At 45.6% G+C, this 23217-nt stretch overlaps 1 protein-coding gene across 1 annotated transcript in view; it reads left to right on the top strand.

Moving 5' to 3' along the window:
* The window catches only part of norpA (no receptor potential A), a 553315-nt gene that overhangs the window by 67011 nt on the left and 463087 nt on the right, over window positions 1-23217 (top strand). The window contains exons 3-5 of the mRNA XM_075865873.1: window positions 3442-3539; window positions 4656-4742; window positions 20893-20952. Of these exons, the coding sequence (XP_075721988.1) occupies window positions 3456-3539; window positions 4656-4742; window positions 20893-20952 (231 nt within the window). The 5' untranslated portion in view covers window positions 3442-3455. The remainder of the gene's footprint in view (window positions 1-3441; window positions 3540-4655; window positions 4743-20892; window positions 20953-23217) is intronic.

Genomic DNA, 23217 nt, shown 5'->3' on the forward strand with positions numbered 1-23217 from the left:
TCTACTACAGTCCGGAAGCTTCTCTAAAACTGCAGGCGCAGTTTGCGCTGAGAATTGTGTATTGTTTTGGGACGATAACGAAACTCGGGAAATGGAACGTGGTAATATTGGCTGTTGGACACCTGAAAGGGAAACTAAAGGCGAATATTAGGTCGATGTTGATTGCTAATATAGTGGTTCAGAAACATCGTAGTGCTACTTTTGTGCCAGGGAAATGCTTATTTTGAAATGAAATTCTGTTTTAGTGGTCTGCATCGCGTTAGCGCACTTCAAATCTCCCGCCTGAAAGCGGTCTGTCTCACATCACTGTTGCGTGCCTTTACTGCGCAGCTGCCGACATTAGTAGCAGCAGAGAGAAAGTAGTGGAAGCCACAGCAGCAACAATGGCCATTGAACAATTTTCTGTCATCTTGGAGGCCATGTTCTTGCTTGCATGGTTCAACTGGTCTCCTTTAGATGGCACCACATATTTAGCCTAACCAGACGAAAATAGAATTTTTGAACCTCCCGTAGTGAGGCTAGGCGGTTTCTTTTTTTGTAAGTCAAACAGAAACAGACAAGCAGCATTTTATTATGTCTCTTGATGCACAGAAGGCTTTTTTTTTTATTGTAGCTAGTTTGATTATTAGTGATTACACTCAAACCCCGTTATAACGTAACAGCATATGACAAAATAATGGATGTAACAAAGCAAATGAAATTCCTCTTGAAAGCTCCATTGAGAACCATGCATTTTAAACCTCATTGTAATGAAGTAAGATTGACCGGTTAATAGGTATAACGAACTAAATCAGTCTATCAAATAGTCTATAAAAAAAACCAACCATAGTGCATTAAGTATATCAATTTCTGCGAAGTTTGACGCTCGTTCGACGCGGCTCTTTCAAAACTACCGCCTCGACCTTACAGTCACGACATGCGCGGCCGAGACAGCTGTCCTCCTCACACAGCCAGTGGAGAGGATTGAGAAAGCGCTCAGCGGGTCACACGACCGAGAAGCGGCGCCGCGGTGCAAAGCCATTTCCCTCTCCGCGCCTTAAAGACGACAGCAACGACTGCATCTCCGCTGCTACCCTCTGCTAAAAACCTTGCCTTCTGTACCGAGAAGTGAGGACTCTCGGCGACAGCTTTCTTTTTTTCCTCTTTCTCCGTGCTCGGCCCTGAAAAGAGAAGGGTCTCTATGTGCACAGACGGAAAAGAGAGAAGCGTGGCACAGGCGCGTCGCAGATCGGCATTTGAGAGAGAGCAAACAATCTGCCCCATCTTTTCTTTCCTTTTCTTCATTTCCTTCTTCGCCCGCAGCATTGAGAAGTGCTGTCGTAGTTTGGGCATGGAGCTGAGAGCATTTTCAGAGCAGAGCACGGTATGTTCGAATTAACTGTCGCAAGTGCTTGCGCGTTCGAAATGCAGGGGGTTTTCGACCATTGGAATACACATAGCTTTGACGGGACCTCAGCGTGTGTTCGAATCAAGCAGAAGTTTGAATTAAGCGTGTTCGAATTAATGAGGTTCAACTGTGTTTATTTTCCGTTGCACGCGTGGTCGCGTAGTGGTACATCGGGCCGCGAGGTGGTTTCTTTCTTTGCATGCTCATAGGTGTGCGCTCATCTGAGCATACATTGCCAAAACTTATAATTGATATAATGAAATAATTAATATAAAGAAATAATTTTGGCTCCCCTTCAACTTTGTTATAACGAGGTTTGAGTGGATGCCCCACTGTGGTGGTCTAGTGGCTAAGGTGCTCCGCTGCTGACCTGCAGGTCGCGGGATCAAATCCCGGCTGCAACGGCTGCATTCTCGATGGAGGCGAAAATGCTGTAGGCCCGTGTGCTCAGATGTCGGTGCATGGTAAAGAACCCCAGGTGGTCCACATTCCCAGAGCGCTTCACCACGGCATCTGTCATAATCATATGGTGGTTTGGGACGTTGGGACTCCACATATCAATCAATCAATCAGTCAATCAATCAATCAATCAATCAATTGTTGTCGGACACTCTGCCGTCATTGGGATCATTTTCGAACTTTCCCACTCGTAGGGCCCATCGTGTGTTACATTTAGCTTAATTTCTTGGTAAGTAGGGCACTGCTGTTGATAATATTTCCATTTTAGACGTCGTACATTGACCTTTCACTGAGACATAAATTGTTACTTGCCTTTAGTGGTCCTTTCAAGTGTCATAGAACCTCGAGTGGTTCAAGCTAATCTAAAACTCACCATATGAATGTACCGAGCTTGCTAGATGGTTCCAGATGTCAAATACAGTCAAACCCTGATATAGCAGACCTGAAGAGGAGCTCTAATGTGGTCTGCATGTAGGCTGTATATGGGTGCTCTGATATATAAAATATTTGATATACCCAAACTATACCCAAGGGGACTTTATGACGGTTTGATAGAAATGGCGGTGCATTATATGTAGATTTGGTGTGGACAGGTTGAACCATGGTAAATAAATCAGCTTATTCTTGTAAGTGCTCATTGTGTAATTACTAGCCCAAGTATATTCACCATGTTGGCTTTCAGTACTACTCAATGAGCCACACACTAAAGAGTAATTGTTTAGCAACATCTATGAAAATCATCTAGGCAAGGGACCTAGTTGTTTGTGCCAATCAAAATGGGTTTCCAAATTCACCTGTTGGAAGCCAGCTTGTTAGGGGCACCCAAGCTGTGAGCATGTTTTGTTCTCTGCCTGTCCTTAATTACAAACGATGAGTGTAGATCACATGCTGGCATGGCACTGCCGCCCAGCTCACCTCGTAAGGGTCACAGGCGTGCCCTGGGCCGCTCTAATGAGCCTTTGCGCTGTATACGACACCTCAATAATGACAGGTTCATCAATATTCATGGCTCCTGAGCAAACTTGCTTCTTTTCTTTCATGAGAAACAAGCTGCTGCTGGGCTTAGGCTGCTCATGGAACGTGCGAGTGTGCCCCACTTCTAAATATCGCGTGGTGTGTTTTGTAATTCTTCTATGCTGCTAAAAGAAAGTGACGCTACTGTAACCCCATCTTTCCTTGTACTAGTGGTCTTGATGTTCGGTGGGAAATCTCGTGCAGTCACTGTGATGGCAATACAAACCTCACGTAGCACCATGTGTTTGCTGTCTGGTCAGTGAGTGTTTGTGTGACACTGTCTTCTGTTGAGAAAAAAAAAAGCCTTGAATGAGGATAGTGACAAGAGCCAATGTTTCAACAAGCTGACTTCTAATTTTTGAGGCAAGAAGGCGTAAAGGTTCCTGCCCCAATGAAGACAAGCATGTTTTGGTAAATGATCTGTTCAAGCTTCCATCTTCTTTTCAACTTCTGCTGTGACTTGCTTTCTTTGTAAAGATGTCTTCTCTTGTTAGAAGGACTAGTGGAGTATGCGAAAAGTTGCTGCTAATTCGCCATTGCTTGAGATTTTTGGCTAAGCCCTTGCATTTTTCACCTCCCAGCCCCTCACATCACCATGACAAAAGCGTACGACTTCAACTGGCAACGTCCTGTGCCTGAAGCCCTGCTCAAGGGCTGCATATTTGATCGTTGGGAAGAGGTGTGTACCCTTTGCTTTTTTTTTTTGCCTACACAGTGCGTTATGCAGATGCTATCAACTGGGCTTGGCATACCATTAGATTGCTTACATTCAATGGGGCTGGTTGCCGAGCTAGTGATAGGTCCATATTCAAAAGAAAAAACAGACCTGGTGCAGAGAGTACAGAGATGAAGTGAAGGAACGAACTGGGAGACATGGGCTTCTACTGTTTATTCACAGAAACCACACCCATTTTTAAAGGCTATCATCAGCTACTGAAACAGAGTTGGAGCATGCGCTGGAAACTACACTGAACCGAACTCTAAGAATCTGTTAGGGAGCACCGCTTGGTGGTCAGCATAACATGGGTGAACACTTGGCAGACCACTGCAAATACTGTGGTTGCGTGCCCCTCTAGCAAAACTATGCTTCTAAGGAGCGTACTCAAAGAGAGACAATTGATTTGTGCTGACTAAAAGGGCAAGTAGCCAGTGCGTTAGTGCCCCATCACTAGATTTCAGCGACAGAGAAGTGACACTTTGGGTAGGTAGCCTTTATTAATGTTAAGTTTGAATTCTGCATGGCCAATTTTGCTGGACACTGGTGTTGACACTTGCTATGTTCAGCAACATGTTCTTTCAATGCGGTACAGTGTAGTAGCACATGCTCTGCCACTGTTTTAGTGGCTCATGACAATTTGCTGGTGTTGCATTGTGGTATGAGATCACCTCGTTTTTGACAGCCTTTACAAATTGGCACGGTTTTTAGGAATGAGTTGGCACCCATGTCTGTTATTTCGTTTTTTCTCCTCGTCCTCATACTGTATGCATTCTTTTATCTTTGGCTAACAGTTACTTAGACATCATTGTTATGCTGTCATTGTTATACGAAATGTGTTGATTGCACATGTGGTTATGATGTGGTACAGTACTTATGGTGCATGCCACCTTTTCATGGTGATAAGGTTAGGAAAATGCTGAATAAGTCTAAGGTTTGTTTATGAAATGCAATAAAGTGCCGGAAAGGTAAGGAGGGCAAAAACAAGTATAAGTTTGTTTTATAAATATAGGGCTTAGTCAGAAATTTCATGTCACCTTCGTTATTGTGTATTCACCTGCCCACTTGCTTTGTCCGCAGGAGAAGGAACAAGTAGTCTACGAACCTAACGCCTTGTTTCGAGTCGACGAATATGGATTTTTCATCTATTGGAACAGCGACGGTAGGGTGGGTACACACTCTTATGTATTTTAGTTGAGGTGCAGCTTCTAAGCGCCTGTTCATGTGTCTTGCGTTGTGTAATCAAGCCAATACTTGTTCCTGGGGAGAAGGACTGTAAAAAAGCTAATGCACTGAGCAGAGAGTAGAATGAATGTTGACAAAGAGAGGCAGGGGAGAAAACTGGCGTTTAGGCTGTAATAGAAGCTCAGAGGATTCACAGTTTAGGCTAACAGCTGGACATCAGTCTTGCTATCTAGAACTACATTTTTTTTTTGTCCAATGGGAACTTGGAACGTGAACACTATTAAGCTATCACCATGAGCTCTTACGTGGTTCTGAGCATATAAATAGGTAAAATCCTTTCGATGGACTGAGTTGTTGCAAGTTCAGCACTGCAGTGGTGGTCTTCCTGCATGTCTACATTGTGATTGTGTGCTGGTTTCCTTGACGGTGTTCTGCTAACAGGCTCAATTTTGAATATCTCTGAAAACTGTCATCCGAGTGTATGGCCCATGTTTTTAAACATGTTGCTGTGCATGCATGCGCTACGTTGCCTACTTGGGGCTTAAACAGTTCAGGGCCGCTATTTTTGTTGCGGCAGATTTTTCACATTAGTATTCCTTTACCACTTATTCTTGCCCATTGCTGCATTATTATCAGTTGGCCATGGATAATCTATAACAGTGGCCCTCAACTGAGCGTAAGGCAAGGCTACATAATTGTGGCCATTCTCATGCTGTTACTACATATGCACTGTAGTGAGCACATGTGCTGTTTCTTAAACCCCAGGGGCTGACCATTCTGCAAATGATTGCTGCAGTGAATGGCAGTCACTTCCCTCCCTGCCTTTGTTAGGTGCAGATATAAAACTGGAAGTTTTTGTCAATGCTTGAAACTAAACTTGGCTGATGCTGGATGTGTAGAATGAAACTCTCATGACATATTGTGCAAACTACAACATTCATAAGGATGTCTCACACCGTACAACATAGTTCCCATTCCTGAACACGTAATTTTCTTTTTCTGGGCTTTTTTTTCTCTCCAAGATATTCTAGAAACTGTGCCATTTTCCACCAAGGAGTATACATTTTTTGAATTTTTGCCATTTGTCTTCTATAGATGCTTATTGTTTGGTTCGATACGTCGAGTACTTTACCTTTTTTTCTTTTCTTCTATCATGTGAGGTCACAAGGTACACCTGTGGTGCATTCCCAGGTGACGCTGAGTTTTATGGTCTCTCTAGACTGATGTGGGTGAATTACAACATAGGAGTAACCAAATAAAATGTTAATGATTGTGGAGAACAGTTTCTTGGCCTAGTTGGTATAGCTTAGTGTATGAACTTTTGCCGTTAGTAAAAACAACACACGCAAGAAAGACACGAACACAGTGACATTGGTGCCACTTTCAACTGATTTATTTCGAGCATGAAACAGAGTGTACAGTTAGCCAAAACTTCAACTGTTGCACACGGCGGCCAATTTCTTGTTTCTGAGCACCATACTATGGAATGAAGTTACAAAAAACTGCTTCGTAACATGCGCTTTGTGGGCGTATGCTTGTCCTCACCTTTTTTGAAGCTTTATTCAGTCGTATGGCAAAAATACACAGAAGAAAATGCCACTCATGCACGATAGTTAAAGATTTGGCCCACTCTACATGTACGTGTGACTTACATTCGTGCAGAGTGGCCAACAACTCTGCCTAACCTAGCCAGCTCTAAAAAAAAAAAATCTAATCCCTGAAGACTACAGCTGTATGAACATGTCACTAGTACAGTAAGCACCCAAACTTAGTTATGTGAAAGGCTTCTAATAACTCGCATGCTGCCTGATGCTTGCTCTTACCTACAATCCTGACTTCATGGTCATCATTTTTGTCTTTCTTGTGTCTTTACTAGCAGAAAAATTTTCTGCAATAAATGTTAGAAGCAAAAGCGCATCAGGAAGGGTAATAACAAAAACATTAAATGACTCCCGTTCCAGCACTGAAAGTGGCACATCCTGAACAAGAGCGGATTGTGCATGACCTTTGCTGCTGTATGGAAGCTGCAAGGCTTATCCTGAGCTGTGCCATAATGCTTGTGTAACCTCTGTCGATACATTCGGATGTTAACATCATCAGGCTGTGCATTGGTAATGATGAAGTGCAAGTCAGTGGTGTAATGTGGCCAATGCATACCTGCCCTGCCAACTTTTTCGATTTTTCCGTAAAATGTACGAATTTCAACCGCACTTAATATTTTACGAATCTTGCCTGAAATTTTACGAAAATTATTTCATTTCCGATAAAAAAAAATAAAATTAGTAAAATAGCGTGGTCTCCACGATTGGCTACAATGCATTGCTGTTGCTATTCATGGAGGCCACAAAAACAGCGTTGTGCTATGTTTTGCCACCAAGAGAGAATAGTATGTATTGGTGTTATCATCAGCTGCCAAGTCTCCCGCATTGTCCGGGAGACTTCCGGATTTTGACTGTTTCTCTTGTTTGTAACGTTGCTATGAAAATCTCTCGGAAATATTAATTTCTGTGCGAGATCTGGCCCCATTGTCAAAAAATGCAGGTCAGTCCATTTTACGCTTTTTGCGAGCCCACCGCATTTTGTTATAAAGGAACTTGAGAGGCGTTCATCGAAAGGTGCAGTAGAGTCTCAGTGGTGTGAAATCGCGGCAGATACGAGTTCATGAAATTCCCCAGCCGAATTTATGTTTGCATTGGTCCATAATTTGAATTTTTCGAACACTTTTTATGATCACGGCGTGTAATATGAACTTCAGTATCGAAACTGTCAAACCAAGGCCGATCGCGAGCAGGGTGCTTGGAGCTTTGGGAGTACGTGTGCCAGCACACGCACTGTCTTGTACAATGCGTGTTGTTGTCGTTGTTAGAACCGCTGTGGATGAAACTGCAATCGCTCAACATGATTATCTATGGCGATGACGTTACTGACAGATTTCCGAAAGTGTGCGCGCGGCCAATGCTCGACCATTCAAAGCAACGCTGCTTTCCGCAAAGTCTGTGGACAGAACCGTGGCAGTTGTGATCATAGATAGCATAAAATGACCTGGTAGCTTTGAAGGCACATGGATAGAAAACAAAACTACAATTTGTCGCAACCGCCGCACACAGAACCTTGACGATGTGATAGCGATCTACGAGCGCCGAGGGCACGTGGCTGAAACAGTGGTAGATTGAAGGCAGTAAAGAACTAAAAAAGGCTAGAAGTGTTTTGGCGTTCCTGTCCAGTCTAGTAGTGAGCAAAGCCAAAGCATTGACCTGCGCTTTCGCGGCAGCCAGCAGCGCTGCCCCGTCCATTCACGTGTGAAGACATATAGTATCAGTTGTTTTGACGAAAATCGATTTTTTTTTTGCTAGTTGTTTTGATGACGCGAAATTTCGGGAGCATTTGCGCTCCCCCTTTAAGACTCTCACCTTAGTGGGAAGTCCTACCCTCGTGTGTTTGGCCACTCCAAGCTATTATGATTTGCAACCCCGATGGTTGCATTTGTGACCCCCCCCCTGCCCTCTTGTTTTTGTGATTTTTTGTTCTTTTGGGCCCAAAAATGGCGGAAAATAATTCAGCGCGTCGATTCGACTTATGGGGGCAAAACATGACTATGCTTGTCGATACTGGCAAATTCATCGCAGCTACAAATAAAAAAAAGTCGGTAACCCTCCCTCCCCCCTTTTCCGCTTGGGGGTTTTAGGAATTTCTCGGTTGCCAGGTTTCCAGGTATGCCAATGGCATAATTTATTTGTCTTCAAGAGGGCTTCACTACAGTTATTTTACTTTAGGACTCTAACCTGTATATTTGTATTGTATTACTTCTTTTGAAAGCACTAAAACTGCATTGAATTGAATTGAAAAGTGTGTTGAATTGGCTTTATGTTATAACAATTTTTCTTTTTTCCCAAATTGTGGCTGAATATTTACAAAAAAGGGAAGGATCCCTGCATAGAATAGCACGGTCTCCGCTTGCCTTGTTCCAAACCTTCGATGTGATCTGTATCTGTCTGGATGACTAGTTTGATGGTTTCAGTTTCGGAAAGGCTTCATAAATGTGCCGAAAACTAAAATGTCTGTTCAGATTCATCTTCAAATTAGCATGCAATTGGGATTACGGAGTCAGAGTTATTGTAGTTGGTGCCACTTAAATCATATGATGTTGACCAAAATAGGGCCACTATTTAACATGCATGTTAAACTCTCTACTAGTGGTATACAGCCCACACGAATCGCAAGTCGAACCTTTCAGCTCTACAGCTTTGCTTGGTTTATGCGACTTTTTTTTTGCCTTGGTTTGGGGCTCTTGGCAATTACTAATGGCATTAACTTTGATTCTGAGGATGTGCCAGTGAGGTGGCTGATGATCATGCGGCTGCCATACGAAAATCGAAGGATGTTCCTTCTCCTGCACAACTCAGTGCAGCCGAGTTGTGCAGGAAATTCCTTGATTTTACGCGAGAAATAGACGAAGTGCTTGCAGACTTACTCAGAGGTCTTCATGGACAATGCATTCCAAACACCGCTCGCAACCCAAGACACACAATGGCGACACAAACTGCCACAATTGTAGCATAAAAGCACTTCCAATGATGAGTGAACACAACTGCTTGAAGAAACAAATACAGACCTCAGTGGCCTTATTTTTGCTGACTTCGTTGGCTTAGGCAAAGTCTTGAATACAGATCTCGAAGCCTATGCTTTTGCTTGTGTGACCCAGAAAATTCTCGTGGGTATCTTGCATTGAGCTTAACGTGGAATCATTATGCGGCAAAATTTGATGGCACATATCAGGCACAGGCACTTAGAGATTGGTCTGCTAAGCAGCATTGGAGGGAATTTGAGCTGGCTAGTGTTGCATGAAAATTTTAAATTAGCAGTGAAAAGTTGCAGAAGGCACTTGCTAAAAGGGGGGTGCCTGCTAGTCTTAGAAAGGCGAGTCGGGCTAGTTGATACGTACTAACTCCAACCATAACTAGTCAAGTCCATCCTGTCTGTAGTCTTTCCCTTGTCTGTTGTTTTTTGCACTAAATAGTTGTATCTGCAGTTAACCTTGCTAGTAATTTCATGTTAGGCATATTGCCGCGACATATTGCCTGCATTCAAACAACGCGCCCATCACCGCGCGCACAGGGACATACATGCGTGCCGTCTAGTGTTGCGCAGAGACGATGATGATAGCACGAGAACCCAGCTGGCCCCGGCTCATGTGCGCCACGCGCTTGGGACTCTTCTTGAAGAAATAAAAGAAGGAGACATCTTTGGTGTTCTGCTGTAACGTGCTACGACTATAGTCCCTTGTAGTTGTGGGCACAGGTTTGCCCTTTAATAAATACGTTTTATTACACCCCGAGTCCTTCAAAATCGTTACATTTCCGGTGGAGGTGCTGGGTCATGAATCAAAGCCCTACGATCGCTAGACAGCGTAGCCCCGACCACCAGGGAGTTGATCCTGGGGAGCTGACACCTGTGTATCAAAGGACCAGTCGCCGTCTTCGAGGTGATTCACCAGAATTCAGTCCACTCCACTTCACGCCAAGGGGAACTCAGTCAATGGACGCCACCACCATGACAAGTCATGTAACACCGGCCCAAGTGGTGATAAATCAGCCTCATCAGCCACCAGTATTTCATGGCGACTCGTATGAAGATGTAGAAGATTGGCTGAACCTCTTTGAGAGAGTGGCAAGTTTGAACGGTTGGGACGAGAGAGAGAAGCTCCGCCGCGTATACTTTGCTTTGGAGGACTTCGCAAAGACGTGGTATGAGAACCATGAAACCTCCTTTACGATCTGGGATGAATTTCGGCGACAAGCTCTGGCGACTTATGCCAGCGCGGATCGCAAAGAAAAGCCGCAGGCTGCGCTCGAATCCAGAAACCAACTCAGCAACGAAAATGTCGCAATGTATATAGAGGATATGATCCGCCTGTTCAAGTGCACAGATTCCCATATGACTGAAGACAAAAAGCTACGCCACCTCATGCGTGGGGTGAAGCAAGAGCTATTCGCTGTTCTCGTCCGCAACCCACCACGAACAGTTGGGGAGTTTCATACGGAAGCGACAGCCATCGAGAAAACGCTAGAACAGCGGACTCGACAGTACAATTGAGACGTAAACTACGCACCTGCCAATGTCTTCTCTGGAGGCCAGCGAAGTGACATGGACGCCCTGCGAGAACTCATCAGGTCGGGGATCAAGGAAGAGCTCAGCAAGTTGCAAGCACCTCACACTACAGCAACACTGTCTGTCGTCAACGTCGTACGAAATGAACTGAGGCAGATAATACGTGAGCCAGAGCATGCACCACAGCCGATCCAACGCATCCCAACGTACTCTGAAATACTCAGACAACCTGCTGCGCCCCGCCGCGGTGGTCTAGTGGATAAGGTACTCGGCTGCTGACCCGCAGGTCGCGGGCTCAAATCCCGGCTGCGGCGGCTGCATTTTCGATGGAGGCGGAAATGTCGTAGGCCCGTGTGCTCAGATTTGGGTGCACGTTAAAGAACCCCAGTTGGTCAAAATTTCCGGAGTCCTCCACTACGGCGTCTCTCATAATCATGTAGTGGTTTTGGGACGTTAAACCCCCCAAATCAAATCAGACAACCTGCGGCGCACAACAATGCAGCAGTTGCGATGGCCTCTCCTTGCCCACAGACGGTACGCAGTGCACCTCGTCCACTGGAACCGACGGCTACCTACCTGCCACAAGCCCGCGGTGTAGCTCGCTACGTGGACCAAAGGCCCCGGAAAAGTGACATCTGGCGTGACCATGAGCGCAGGCCTTTGTGTTTTCATTGCGGGGAAGCAGATCACCTGTATAGGTTCTGCCCTTACCGACAGGCAGGATTAAGGGGCTTTCCGTTGTACGCACCATGCCCTCGAAACGGTGAACGGCCAACGGAGATCGAAGAGTACTTGTCCACGCGCCAGAGCCCACTCACTCCACGCCAACATCAGCCAAGATCGCTGTCGCCCAGGCGTTACCGATCACCCAGCCCACGTGCTTCTTCCTCACGGTCTGGGCACCGTTCTACAAGCCCACACCCGGAAAACTGAAGCAAGTGACCTGTGGAGGTGAGGCCGCTGATAACCACAGTTGCAAAGATCCTCCTTTACGGTTTCAAGGTGGCGACGCTATGTTTACAGAGGATAAGCGCAGCAGTGCAAAGATTACTTCAGATTTGCGGTTGAAAATAGACGGATACGAGCTAAATGCTTTAGTTGACACCGGCGTTGACTATTCGGTAATGAGTCACAAATTGGCAAAGAAACTGAAAAAGGTTGTGGCGAAATGGAGTGGGGCACAGATACGCACGGCAGGTGGCCACACTATTACACCGCTTGGTAGATGCACCTCAAGGCTCGAAATAAGAGGCTTTACTTACGTTGCTCACTTCATCGTAATGCTGGACTGTTCAAGGGAGCTTATACTAGGAATGGATTTTCTGCAAGCCAATGAAGCCATAATTAATCTGCGCAGATCCAGTGTAACGTTTTCGACCGAACAAGCTATGTCGGTGGAGGAATCGAAAAAGCGACGTCTTACTGCTCTGCGCATTGTTGATTATGACGTCACAGTGCCACCACGCTGTAGTGTAATGTTGCTTGTCGAAAATAAGGCATTTTGTGACCACGAAGGAATAGCGGATGGAAACGTCGAGCTCTTTTCAAACAAAGGAATTTGCGTGGCGAGGGGTGTTGTTCTCTTAAAGAATGGCCGCTCAGTTGTCCTCCTTACGAATTTTGGGAATGAATGTCAGCACATTGCGCAAGGTATGGCTATCGCCTATTTCCACGAGTTCTGCATGGCGACTGAACTATGCAGTTTAGCGACAATGCCAACCACTCCACAAAAGACCTGCAACATCGACGCATCAGTTAACGTCAACCATAGGCTCCCCGAATATCAAAAGAAACGATCGTTCGCCCTTATAAAAGAATTTTCGCACTGCTTTTCAACGTCCTCTAAGATGCGATGCACGGCTATTGCAAAACACAGGATTATAACAGAAGAAGCCACGAGACCGATTTACCAACACCCATATCGAGTATCGCAAAAGGAAAGAGACGTCATCAAGAAACAAGTGGAGGAGATGCTTTCAGATGATGTGATCCAGCCTTCCATCAGTCCATGGGCGTCTCCTGTAGTGCTTGTTAAAAAGAAAGATAACAGCCTTCGATTCTGCGTCGACTATCGGAAACTGAACAGCGTAACGAAACGGGATGTATACCCTCTGCCGCGTATCGATGATACACTTGATCGACTACGGAGTGGGAAACACTTCTTTTCCCTTGATCTCAAGAGCGGATATTGGCAAATTGAGGTGGATGAGCGCGACCGTGAAAAGACGGCATTCATAATCCCAGACAGCCTCTATGTATTTAAAGCGCTTCCATTCGGCCTGTGCACAGCGCCAGCTACGTTTCAGAGAATGATGAACGCTGTCCTCGCGGGACTGAATTGGCAGTCCTGCTTAGTGTACTTGGATGACGTCGTATATTCCGCTACATTCGACCAACATCTAGAGCGACTCCGCACAGTATTAGAAGCTATTCGTTCAGCAGACTTGATCATCAAGCCAGAAAAATGCCACTTCGCTTTTGAAGAGCTTCAATTCCTCGGACACGTCGTCACCTCCGACGGGGTTCGGCCAGATCCCGAAAAGACAGCTGCCATCGCGAAGTTCCGGACACCCAAAAACAAGAAGTCAGTACGTCGCTTCCTGGGTTTAAGTGCGTACTATCGGCGATTTGTGGAAAATTTTTCGAACATTGCTGAACCACTTACTAATCTAACAAAAGACGAGGTGCCCTTTAGGTGGGAAAGTAAACAACAGGAAACATTTGATGAGTTAAGAACACGCCTGCAAGCCTCTCCAATCCTCGCCCACTTCGATGAGACTGCCGAAACTGAAGTTCACACTGATGCGAGTAACGTCGGCATCGGAGCCATTCTAGTCCAGTGGCAAAACGACCAAAAAAAAGTGCTAGCGTATGCCAGCTGCAAGCTTTCGAAAGCTGAGACAAATTTCTCTGCAACCGAAAAAGAGTGTCTCACGGTCATCTGGGTCATAAGTAAATTTCGACTGTACCTCTACAGTAGACCATTCCGAGCAGTCAGTGACCACCATTGCCTGTGTTGGCTGGCGAATCTTAAGGATCCCTCTGGCCGAATAGCAAGATGGAGCCTTAGGCTACAAGAGTACGATGTTACTGTGGTATACAAATCTGGGAAAAAGCACAGCAATGCCGACTGCCTGTCACGCGCACCAGTGGAGACAAGTGAGCCGGAGGAAGAAGACTTCCTGTTTCTAGGCGTCATCCAGGCATCAGAAATCACTCAACAACAACAAAATGAACCCGATTTGCTGCCGCTTATACAGCGTCTCCAAGGAGTCAACGTTAAAGTCCCGCGCACTTTATCCAGAGGGCTCCCTTCGTTCTGTCTTCGAGAAGGGGTCCTTTACAAGAGGAACTTCAAGCCTCATGGTGACAAGTTTTTACTGGTTGTACCTGCACCTTTACGAAACGAGATTCTGCACGCATGTCATGATGAGCCAACATCTGGACACATGGGTGTCAGCCGTGTATTCGCCAGAATTCACCTAAAATACTACTGGCCAAAATTGTTATCATCAGTTCAGCGCTATGTGAAAACTTGCTGTGAGTGTCAAAGACGCAAAACTCCATCCGTGAAACCTGCAGGCCTCCTCCAGCCAATAGAACCACCGCGTGCCCCATTCCAACAAGTCGGTATGAATCTCCTAGGCCCGTTTCCGACATCGACTGCACGCAAGAAGTGGATAGTCGTAGCCACGGACTATCTCACTCGTTACGCTGAGACTAGCTGTACAGTGCAACAGCTCTTGGAGTTGCCAAGTTCTTCTTCAACAACATAGTCCTCAGACATGGTGTATCCAGCGTCTTAATTACAGATCGTGGCCCAGCTTTTACTGCAGACCTAATGAAATGTCTGATGCGAATGACCCATATAGACCAGAGAAGAACTACAGCATACCATCCTCAAACAAATGGCCTAACGGAGCGCCTGAGCAGAACTCTGACTGATATGGTTTCAATGTATGTCGACGTCAAACATAAACTGTGGGATGAAATATTGCCCTACATCACGTTCGCATATAATACAGCCGTTCAAGAAACAACGCAAGTGACACCATTTGAACTTGTATTCGGCCGAACAGTCACCACTCCACTGGATTCCATGTTACCACTGAATGATGAAAACAGCAATCCACCTGGCCTAGACGACTTCCTGCAAAGAGCCGAGGAAGCACGACAGATGGCGAGTTACAGAATACGCCGCCAACAGCGTGTCGACTCCTATCGGTACAATCAGCGTCGTACCGAAGCGCATTTTGGGCTAGGCAGCTGTGCCACGTCGCAGCGCACTTACCGCTTCGCCCTGGTCATGCAGGTATCCCTGGCAATGGTCCTGCACCTACTGCTTCCCGCCCTGGTGAATCCTTCGTCGGATTTTTCTTGGAATGGGACGCTGCCACCTTGCGAAAGCGAGGCAGGTGCTCGCCAATACGCAATCATCGCGGCTGCACCACTGCTTGCAACCACACTACCGTACCCCCAACCCTCACTTCAACCTGGACAGCACCATCGCAGCCAACATCATCGCTTCCCCCAGCTATAAAAGAGCAACGCCCGTCGGCAGCACTTCGTGGGCTAGGCAGCTGTGCCACGTCGCAGCGCACTTACCGCTTCGCCCTGGTCATGCAGGTATCCCTGGCAATGGTCCTGCACCTACTGCTTCCCGCCCTGGTGAATCCTTCGTTGGATTTTTCTTGGAATGGGACGCTGCCACCTTGCGAAAGCGAGGCAGGTGCTCGCCAATACGCAATCATTGCGGCTGCACCACTGCTGGCAACAACACTACCGGACCCCCCAACCCTCACTTCAACCTGGACAGCACCATCGCAGCCAACATCATCGCTCCCCCCAGCTATAAAAGAGCAACGCCCGTCGGCAGCACTTCGTGGGCTAGACAGCTGTGCCACGTCGCAGCGCACTTACCGCTTCGCCCTGGTCATGCAGGTTTGTGGGTACAATAGCCTATTTGCTAAAAAGACAAGTAACTACTACTTGGTGCAGCTGCCGAGCCCACAGTGCCTTCGTGAAATCATCCTTGAGTGCGCCCATACCACCTCCTCTCTACTGTTATTATTGTCCGGTGATGTCGAGACTAATCCTGGCCCAGAAATGCAAGAAATCCTGATTGAACTACAAAAAATTTCTGCTGGGCAAGCTACACTTCTCACTGAGGTGCAAGAACTTAAAAACCAGCTATCGACAACCAACCAAACCATAACTGACCTAAGTAAACGCATGACTGAAGTAGAAAACCACTACCAGAACCTGTCGCCTCTACATGCAGATCTTGAAGCGATCCGTACGGACGCAACTGAAACGAACCGTTTGGTCTCCAAACTGGAGGCTAAATTAGACGACGCAGAAAACCGCTCACGACGTAATAACTTAATATTCTACAACCTTCCCGATCCTAACCCAGCCGAAACAAATGCAGAAGCAGAAAGGCTTGTTATCAGACACTGCCGTGAACACCTCCAAGTAGTCATCGACCCAAAAGAAATAGATCGCGCACATCGCCTCGGACGCCATGCCACTAATCGCAACCGCCCTATGATAGCAAAGCTCACCTTCCATAAAACCAAAGAGGCCGTACTTACAAATGCACCCATGCTGAGAGAAACCGACTTCAGCATCGGCGAAGACTTCTCCCAGTCTGTCCGAACCGCTCGCCGACACTTAGTTAATTTCGCGAAAGCAAAATCAGCAAAGTTTCAGATACGTTATAAAACCCTTCATATGGGCTCAAAACGTTACATTTTCGACAATGCTTCACAAACTGTAAAAGAAATCGCATAGGAAATCCCTCGAACTAAGAAAGTAACGAACCGCCCCCGAAATCTAGCACAAAACAATCTTTCCTTATCTGTAATCTTTACTAACATACGCAGCTTTCTACCGAAACGAGAAAAAGTATCTAGCCTTGTGACATCATCCAATGCCAATCTTGTTGTATTAACAGAAACGTGGCTTACCGATGACGTGACGGACACTGAAGTTCTTGCAGATCTTCCTAACTTTCACTTATACCGAAAAGATCGCGAATGCACTCGCGGAGAAGGCGTACTCGCGGAGGAGGCGTACGGGCCGTCGGCCCGGAATTATCATGTTCCGTAATCAACATAGCATCTGACATAGAAATCTTATGGCTACATTGCCGGGCTTCACCCCACACAATACTGCTTGGTGTCTGCTACAGACCACCGAATGCAAATCCAGACTTCCAAACAAATTTAACGATATACTAAATGCGCTCACCAAAGCCCACCCGAATGCCCATATTTTGCTGTTTGGTGACTTTAACCTTCTCAATATTAACTGGCAAACCGGAACAACCGCACAAGGAAACCAGAAAGACTCGAGAGAATTTCTAGATGCTTGTTTCAACTTTAACTTATCACAACTTGTTTCAGAGCCAACACGTGTTGCCGCCAATTCTGCAAACATCCTTGATCTCATTCTAACCACCCATCCTTCTAGCTTATCGTCGAATTCCTATATCGATGAAATTAGGGACCATAAAGTTATTCATGCAGATTTCGCATTTTCTCCAGAGCGCCGTGAAATGCTAAACAAAACAATATGTTTATATGATAAAGGTAACTATCAAGAAATTAACAACGAACTCAGTAGCTTCTTCCCAGATTTTGAAGCCAACTTCCGTAGCCGATCCGTCAATGAAAATTGGATAGTTCTTAAACAAAAACTTATTGAACTAAGAAATAAGTTTATTCCGAGACCACATTTCGTGCCACGCAGCAAAAGCCCTGGTATACTAAAACATTAAACCGACTTAGCAACAAGAAAAAACACCTTTTCCGCCAGGCAAAATCTAAAGGAACGCCATGCGCATGGAATAAATACTACTCCGCCGAAAATGACTATCTTACAGCAATTCGCAACGCCAAGCACGCATTTTTTAACCTACCCAACATTTTTTAACCTACCCAACATGCTAAGTGATTACGTAAAAAAATTTTGGCAGACCGTCAATCCAAAACCATCTCGCACTATCTTCCTTACTAACGAATCCGGTGAAGTGACCACAAATGCCGAGTGTGCTCATATTTTTAACATTGCATTCTCGTCGGTGTTCACCAGAGAACCTAGTCTGCCTTCCGTTCCCACAACCACCCTGATAGGTTCTAGCATGCCTGCGCTAGCATTTTCCGCAGACGGCATTTCTTCCCTAATAAAAAACATTAAACTTTCCTCGTCATGTGGCATTGACGAAATTAATTCTAAACTGTTAAAGAACATTACCGATACAATTGTACCATACTTGCACCTCATATTCTCACAGTCACTCAGCACCGGCGACCTTCCTATCGTCCCATTTCATTAACAAGCATCCCATGCAAAATCATGGAACATGTCATATATTCTCATGTTATCAACTTCCTCGATTCCAATAGTTTCTTTCACACCTGTCAGCATGGCTTCCGCAAGGGACTTTCCTGTGAAACACAATTAGCACTCTTTCTTCACGACATACATACAAATCTTGACACCAACTTTCAGACTGACGCCATTTTCCTAGACTACGCAAAAGCATTTGATACAGTTCCACACAACAAACTAATACAGAAGTTATCCGGGCTAAATCTTGACCCTAACGTGTTAAGATGGATTAAATCTTTTTTAGCTAATCGTTCTCAATTCGTGCACGTAAATAATGAATCCTCTGAACCTCTCGAAGTAACGTCAGGAGTACCGCAAGGGTGCGTCCTTGGCCCCTTGCTATTTCTAATCTACATTAATGACCTACCACTAACTGTGTCTTGCAAAATCCGCATGTTCGCCGACGATTGCGTGATCTACCATACAATAACTAATGCTTCCGATCAACTAACCCTACAACACGATCTGAACAACATTCAAGAATGATGTGACAATTCGCTTCTCAAACTTAACCCCAACAAGTGTAAGGTTGTCTCATTCACTCGCCGCAAAAATCCTTTCCTATTTCCATACCAAATCACTAACGCCCCTCTAGAAATAGTACAGTGTTTCAAATATCTAGGTGTCACACTGTACGCCGATCTAACTTGGAATGCACATGTCACAAACATTATCTCATCTGCAAACAAAATATTGGGATTCGTGAAACGTCATCTGCGTTGCGCACCTCAACACGTAAAACTTCTCGCATACACATCCCTCATCAGGCCAAAACTGGAATGCGCCTCTGCTATATGGAATCCACCTCAAATTTACCTAATCAGTGACCTTGAATCAATTCAAAATTGCTCAGTCTGATTCATACATTCGTCATATTCTTATGACATCAGTGTTTCATCCTTAAAAGCCCAATCTGGATTGCAGCCACTTGCCCTTCGACGCCGCATAGCCACTCTTTCCCTGTTTCATAAGCTGTTTCATTCGCCCCTCAACCATCCTCCATACGTCATCCCTCCGACGTACATTTTGCACCGCACCAGCCACCCCCTCCAAGTCTTCCGTTACCGCACTAGGACTGCTACCTTCTCCGCATCCTTCTTTCCGCGTGCTGTGAAGGACTGGAACGACCTCCCAAACCACGTCGTCACAATCACCTGCCCATCAACTTTCGCTAAAAATGTAACAACTCATCTCTGTCAGTGAAACTTTATGGCAATGTATATATCCACACCTATGTAGCAATATTTTATACTTTGAATGTAGCAAAAGTTTTATATCCTGTATACCAACCCCTTATGTGGCAAATGTTTTTTTATATCCTGTACATCCACCCCTTATGTAATACCCCCTTGTGGGGTCTTTAAGGAAATAAAATATGATGATGATGATGATGATGATGATTTTCAACCAGGTGACAAAGTATGGATATGGACCCCAGTGCGTCGTCGAGGACTTTCTGAAAAACTTTTTAGCCGCTACTTCGGGCCTTACGAAGTACTCTATCGTGTAAGCGATGTAACTTACCAAGTCAGATCCGCTATACACGGGAGCTCCAAACGCCGCAACCCTACAGAGGTTGTACATGTAGTCCGGATGAAGCCTTACTACGAAAGATCACCGGAAGACCAGTGACGCCTACCACGAATCTATTCATTGCCTGACGCATCGAGACGATGCGTATGAGGAGGGGGATTATGCCACGACATATTGCCTGCATTCAAACAACACGCCCATCACCGCGCGCACAGGGACATACATGCGCGCTGTCTAGTGTTGCGCAGAGACGATGATGATAGCACGAGAACCCAGCTGGCCCCGGCTGATGTGCGCCACGCGCTTGGGACTCTTCTTGAAGAAGTAGAAGGAGACATCTTTGGTGTTCTGCTGTAACGTGCTACGACCATAGTCCCTTTGAGTTGTGGGCACAGGTTCGCCCTTTAATAAATACGTTTTATTACGCCCCGAGTCCTTCAACATCGTTACAATATGAGCTTAGGTGTGTGCAAGGTTCCCATACAAGAGGGGAAGGGGGGGAGAATGATTCATTGCAGTATACTGCCCCTTCATATTAAGTCAATGTATGGGTCAGATTTCGCACCCCTCCTTTCAGGTGACTAGGAGGGCGCCCTGCCCCCTAGTAAATGTATGGTGGAGATTTTGCACCTCCCTCTTAGGTGACTAGAAGGCGAGGGGGGCTGCCCCCTGTGCCCCCCTCGTGCGCACGCCTATGCATATCGGACCATTGTTTGTGCCTGAGCGCATTCAGAGTGAAAATGATATCTGAATTTATTGATTGCTAGGTGTACCTGTCACTGTCCAGTGAAGTATAAAATGCGAAAGTTGTGTTGCAGTGATTGTCTTTCAAAACACACCAAATGTGCTTTAATTGCCTGACAGCTACTGAATTAGGCTTTAGGTTGCTAGTGTAATCTTGGCTATAGCAGCTACCTTGTGATGAGGACGATTTGCAATATTGCTTATATGGTTAGACTCGGAGGCCCTAGTTGGTCAAAATTTTTTCAGGGTTTTCTGCTACGATGCTTCATAATCTGTAGTTTAATCTAAAACCTATCAATTTCGTATTTTAAATAATGTGATGTTTTCTAACGTTTTTTTTTCTCCTTTTTAGGATGGTCAGGTGCTCGAGCTGTCGCAAGTGAATGACATAAGGGCTGGTGGAATACCAAAGGTATCTCTCAGCATCTTCATTCATACAGAAGTTTTCTTTTGTGACCCACCTAAGCAGTAAACACCGAGCAGATGCTATACTTCATGCTCTTATAATTTGGTCTAATCATTGGTCTATATCAGTGTATATGTGTAATTGTGTGCTTTAAAAGATCTGTCGGAAATCTTGAAAAAAATCTGGAAAATGCAATATTGGCTTGCTATGTTCACAATGACTCTATTTTTGCCCCAAAAAGTAAAAAAACACAAACTTTTTTGCCCCCCAAAGTACGTGATGCACGTGTTTCGAAAAGCAGAAACGATAAGGCAGTCTCGAGTTCATTTAAAACCGCAGGCTGCTCATTCGCCGAGGCCCGTGGTATAAGCTGCATCAAGCGCTGGCTACAAAGCTTCGTCGTTCTTGCAATCTGATTCCTCCAAATCGCTCTCGCCACATACTTCATTCACAATGCCCCAATTCGTGCACGGTTCCGCAGTGTCGGCATCATCATCGGCCATAATTAAATCATCGCAACAGATGTCCCACCCGCTCTCCCAGGTCGGAGTCGTCAACGCGCTTCCACAAATCGCCGCTGCAGTGGTCCTGTTCGGAAGCTTCAGGCTCGGCCTCGGGCCCAACGTGCACTTGATACGAGCGTGCACTTGACCGCTGCACGTGAGTGGTGCAACGCGGCTTGTCTCTGGCAGGAAGGCCTATTCACACTTCTCGGAGGTAGCGAATGCGCCAAAACTCACTTGAATTTCTCTCGCTTCGCCCCCGGAATTTCATTTCATTCCATTTATTGTACCCTGCGGGCCAAACGAGGCATTAGAGAGGGGAGTAGTGACAATAAGATAAAATGACAATAACTACAGTATAGGTGAACCATAAATAGGGATGTAATACAAAGAACAAAAAATACATAAGAAAACCATTACAAAGCAAAAAGTGAAGGTAAGTTATACAATGAATACAAACATGAAAACATGAAAAATAAAACAACGCAAGAAAAACAAACATACAGTATATGAATAAATGACATTCTAGTTAGCAATGTTGTTTATAGCAATACAAAACAAGGAGTTATCACTTATAGATACAATGTCTTCAAAAGGTCGTTCCACTTTAGTGACGTCCTAGGAATGAATGATCGACAAAATGTGTTTATGCTGCTAGAAGCAACAAGAACCTTATGAAAATGGTTGATGCGACACGATACATAGTGAGGAAATACATACATGGCCAGGAAACGATGCCGCTAGGCCGACGCGAAAAAATCGGGTCGAGACCAATTTTGCTGCCACAAGTCTATGCCCACTGTCATGAGTAAAAGGGCGCGATGCATGTTTAGGGCGCTGGAATGCGGTGCCGGTGTGCGAGACCCCTTACGCGCCACGTTCATGTACGATATTGGACAAGAAGGTTCGTGGCACGCGACCCGAACTGTAATGGGGAATCCCAGAGAATGAGCTGTCACTGCGTTGGGGCTTCGAACTGTGAAGATCAGTAAGGCCAGTGTCGCTACTCGACTGAAGCAGTAGAGCTGCCTGATTCTGAGGCTGTCGACGAAGAGGCCTGAGAAGTGGCCGTCGATCTTGGAAGACTCTAGTGAGGCTGCCCGGACTTGCGCAACCTGTCACAGCAGTTCCTGGCGGAAACTAGAGCTCTTGCGCTTTGAGCCAGAATAGATGCGACCCGCACCACAGTCAAGACTCCATTGACGAACCAGGCGTACTAATGGAGCCAGAGAAGACGAAGACTGAAACATACCGGCAATGAGATTGATTGGCTCATTGGGTGGAAGAAGACCAGGACTGTAGGAACTTGCGGAAGACGTCAATGACAGAATTGACAAACCATCGACATGGGGAGGGCACCGAGTTGACGTGGCAATGCAACAAACTGCAAGAACGTTTCCGTACTGAAACCCCATCTTAGATGGCTACCAGATGGGGCTAGAATTGGCTATAACGCAGATCATCGTTAGTTCTGTTTACGGTCCATTGTAGAGGTGTGTACATATAGTGTTCGTGAATTTCGAGTGCTTTAAAGCAAATTATGTGTATTTGCTTCGTCCGTCCTTTGTATAAAGTGTGTTTGTTTTGCCACGCCCGTCTTGCCTCTCTCTCAATCTAATCTTTTGCAAGCACTCCCGGGATAATTGTGACAACTACGCACTGGCAGCAAAAGCGGAAACTGGCGTGATAAAGCCGTAAATGTTTTTAAGTTTATGGATGAGATAGCAAACTTGATATTTGTAACAAGCTTGATAACAACGATGCTTTT

Source organism: Rhipicephalus microplus, chromosome 6, assembly GCF_043290135.1.
Source record: "Rhipicephalus microplus isolate Deutch F79 chromosome 6, USDA_Rmic, whole genome shotgun sequence".
Lineage (NCBI taxonomy): Eukaryota > Metazoa > Arthropoda > Arachnida > Ixodida > Ixodidae > Rhipicephalus > Rhipicephalus microplus.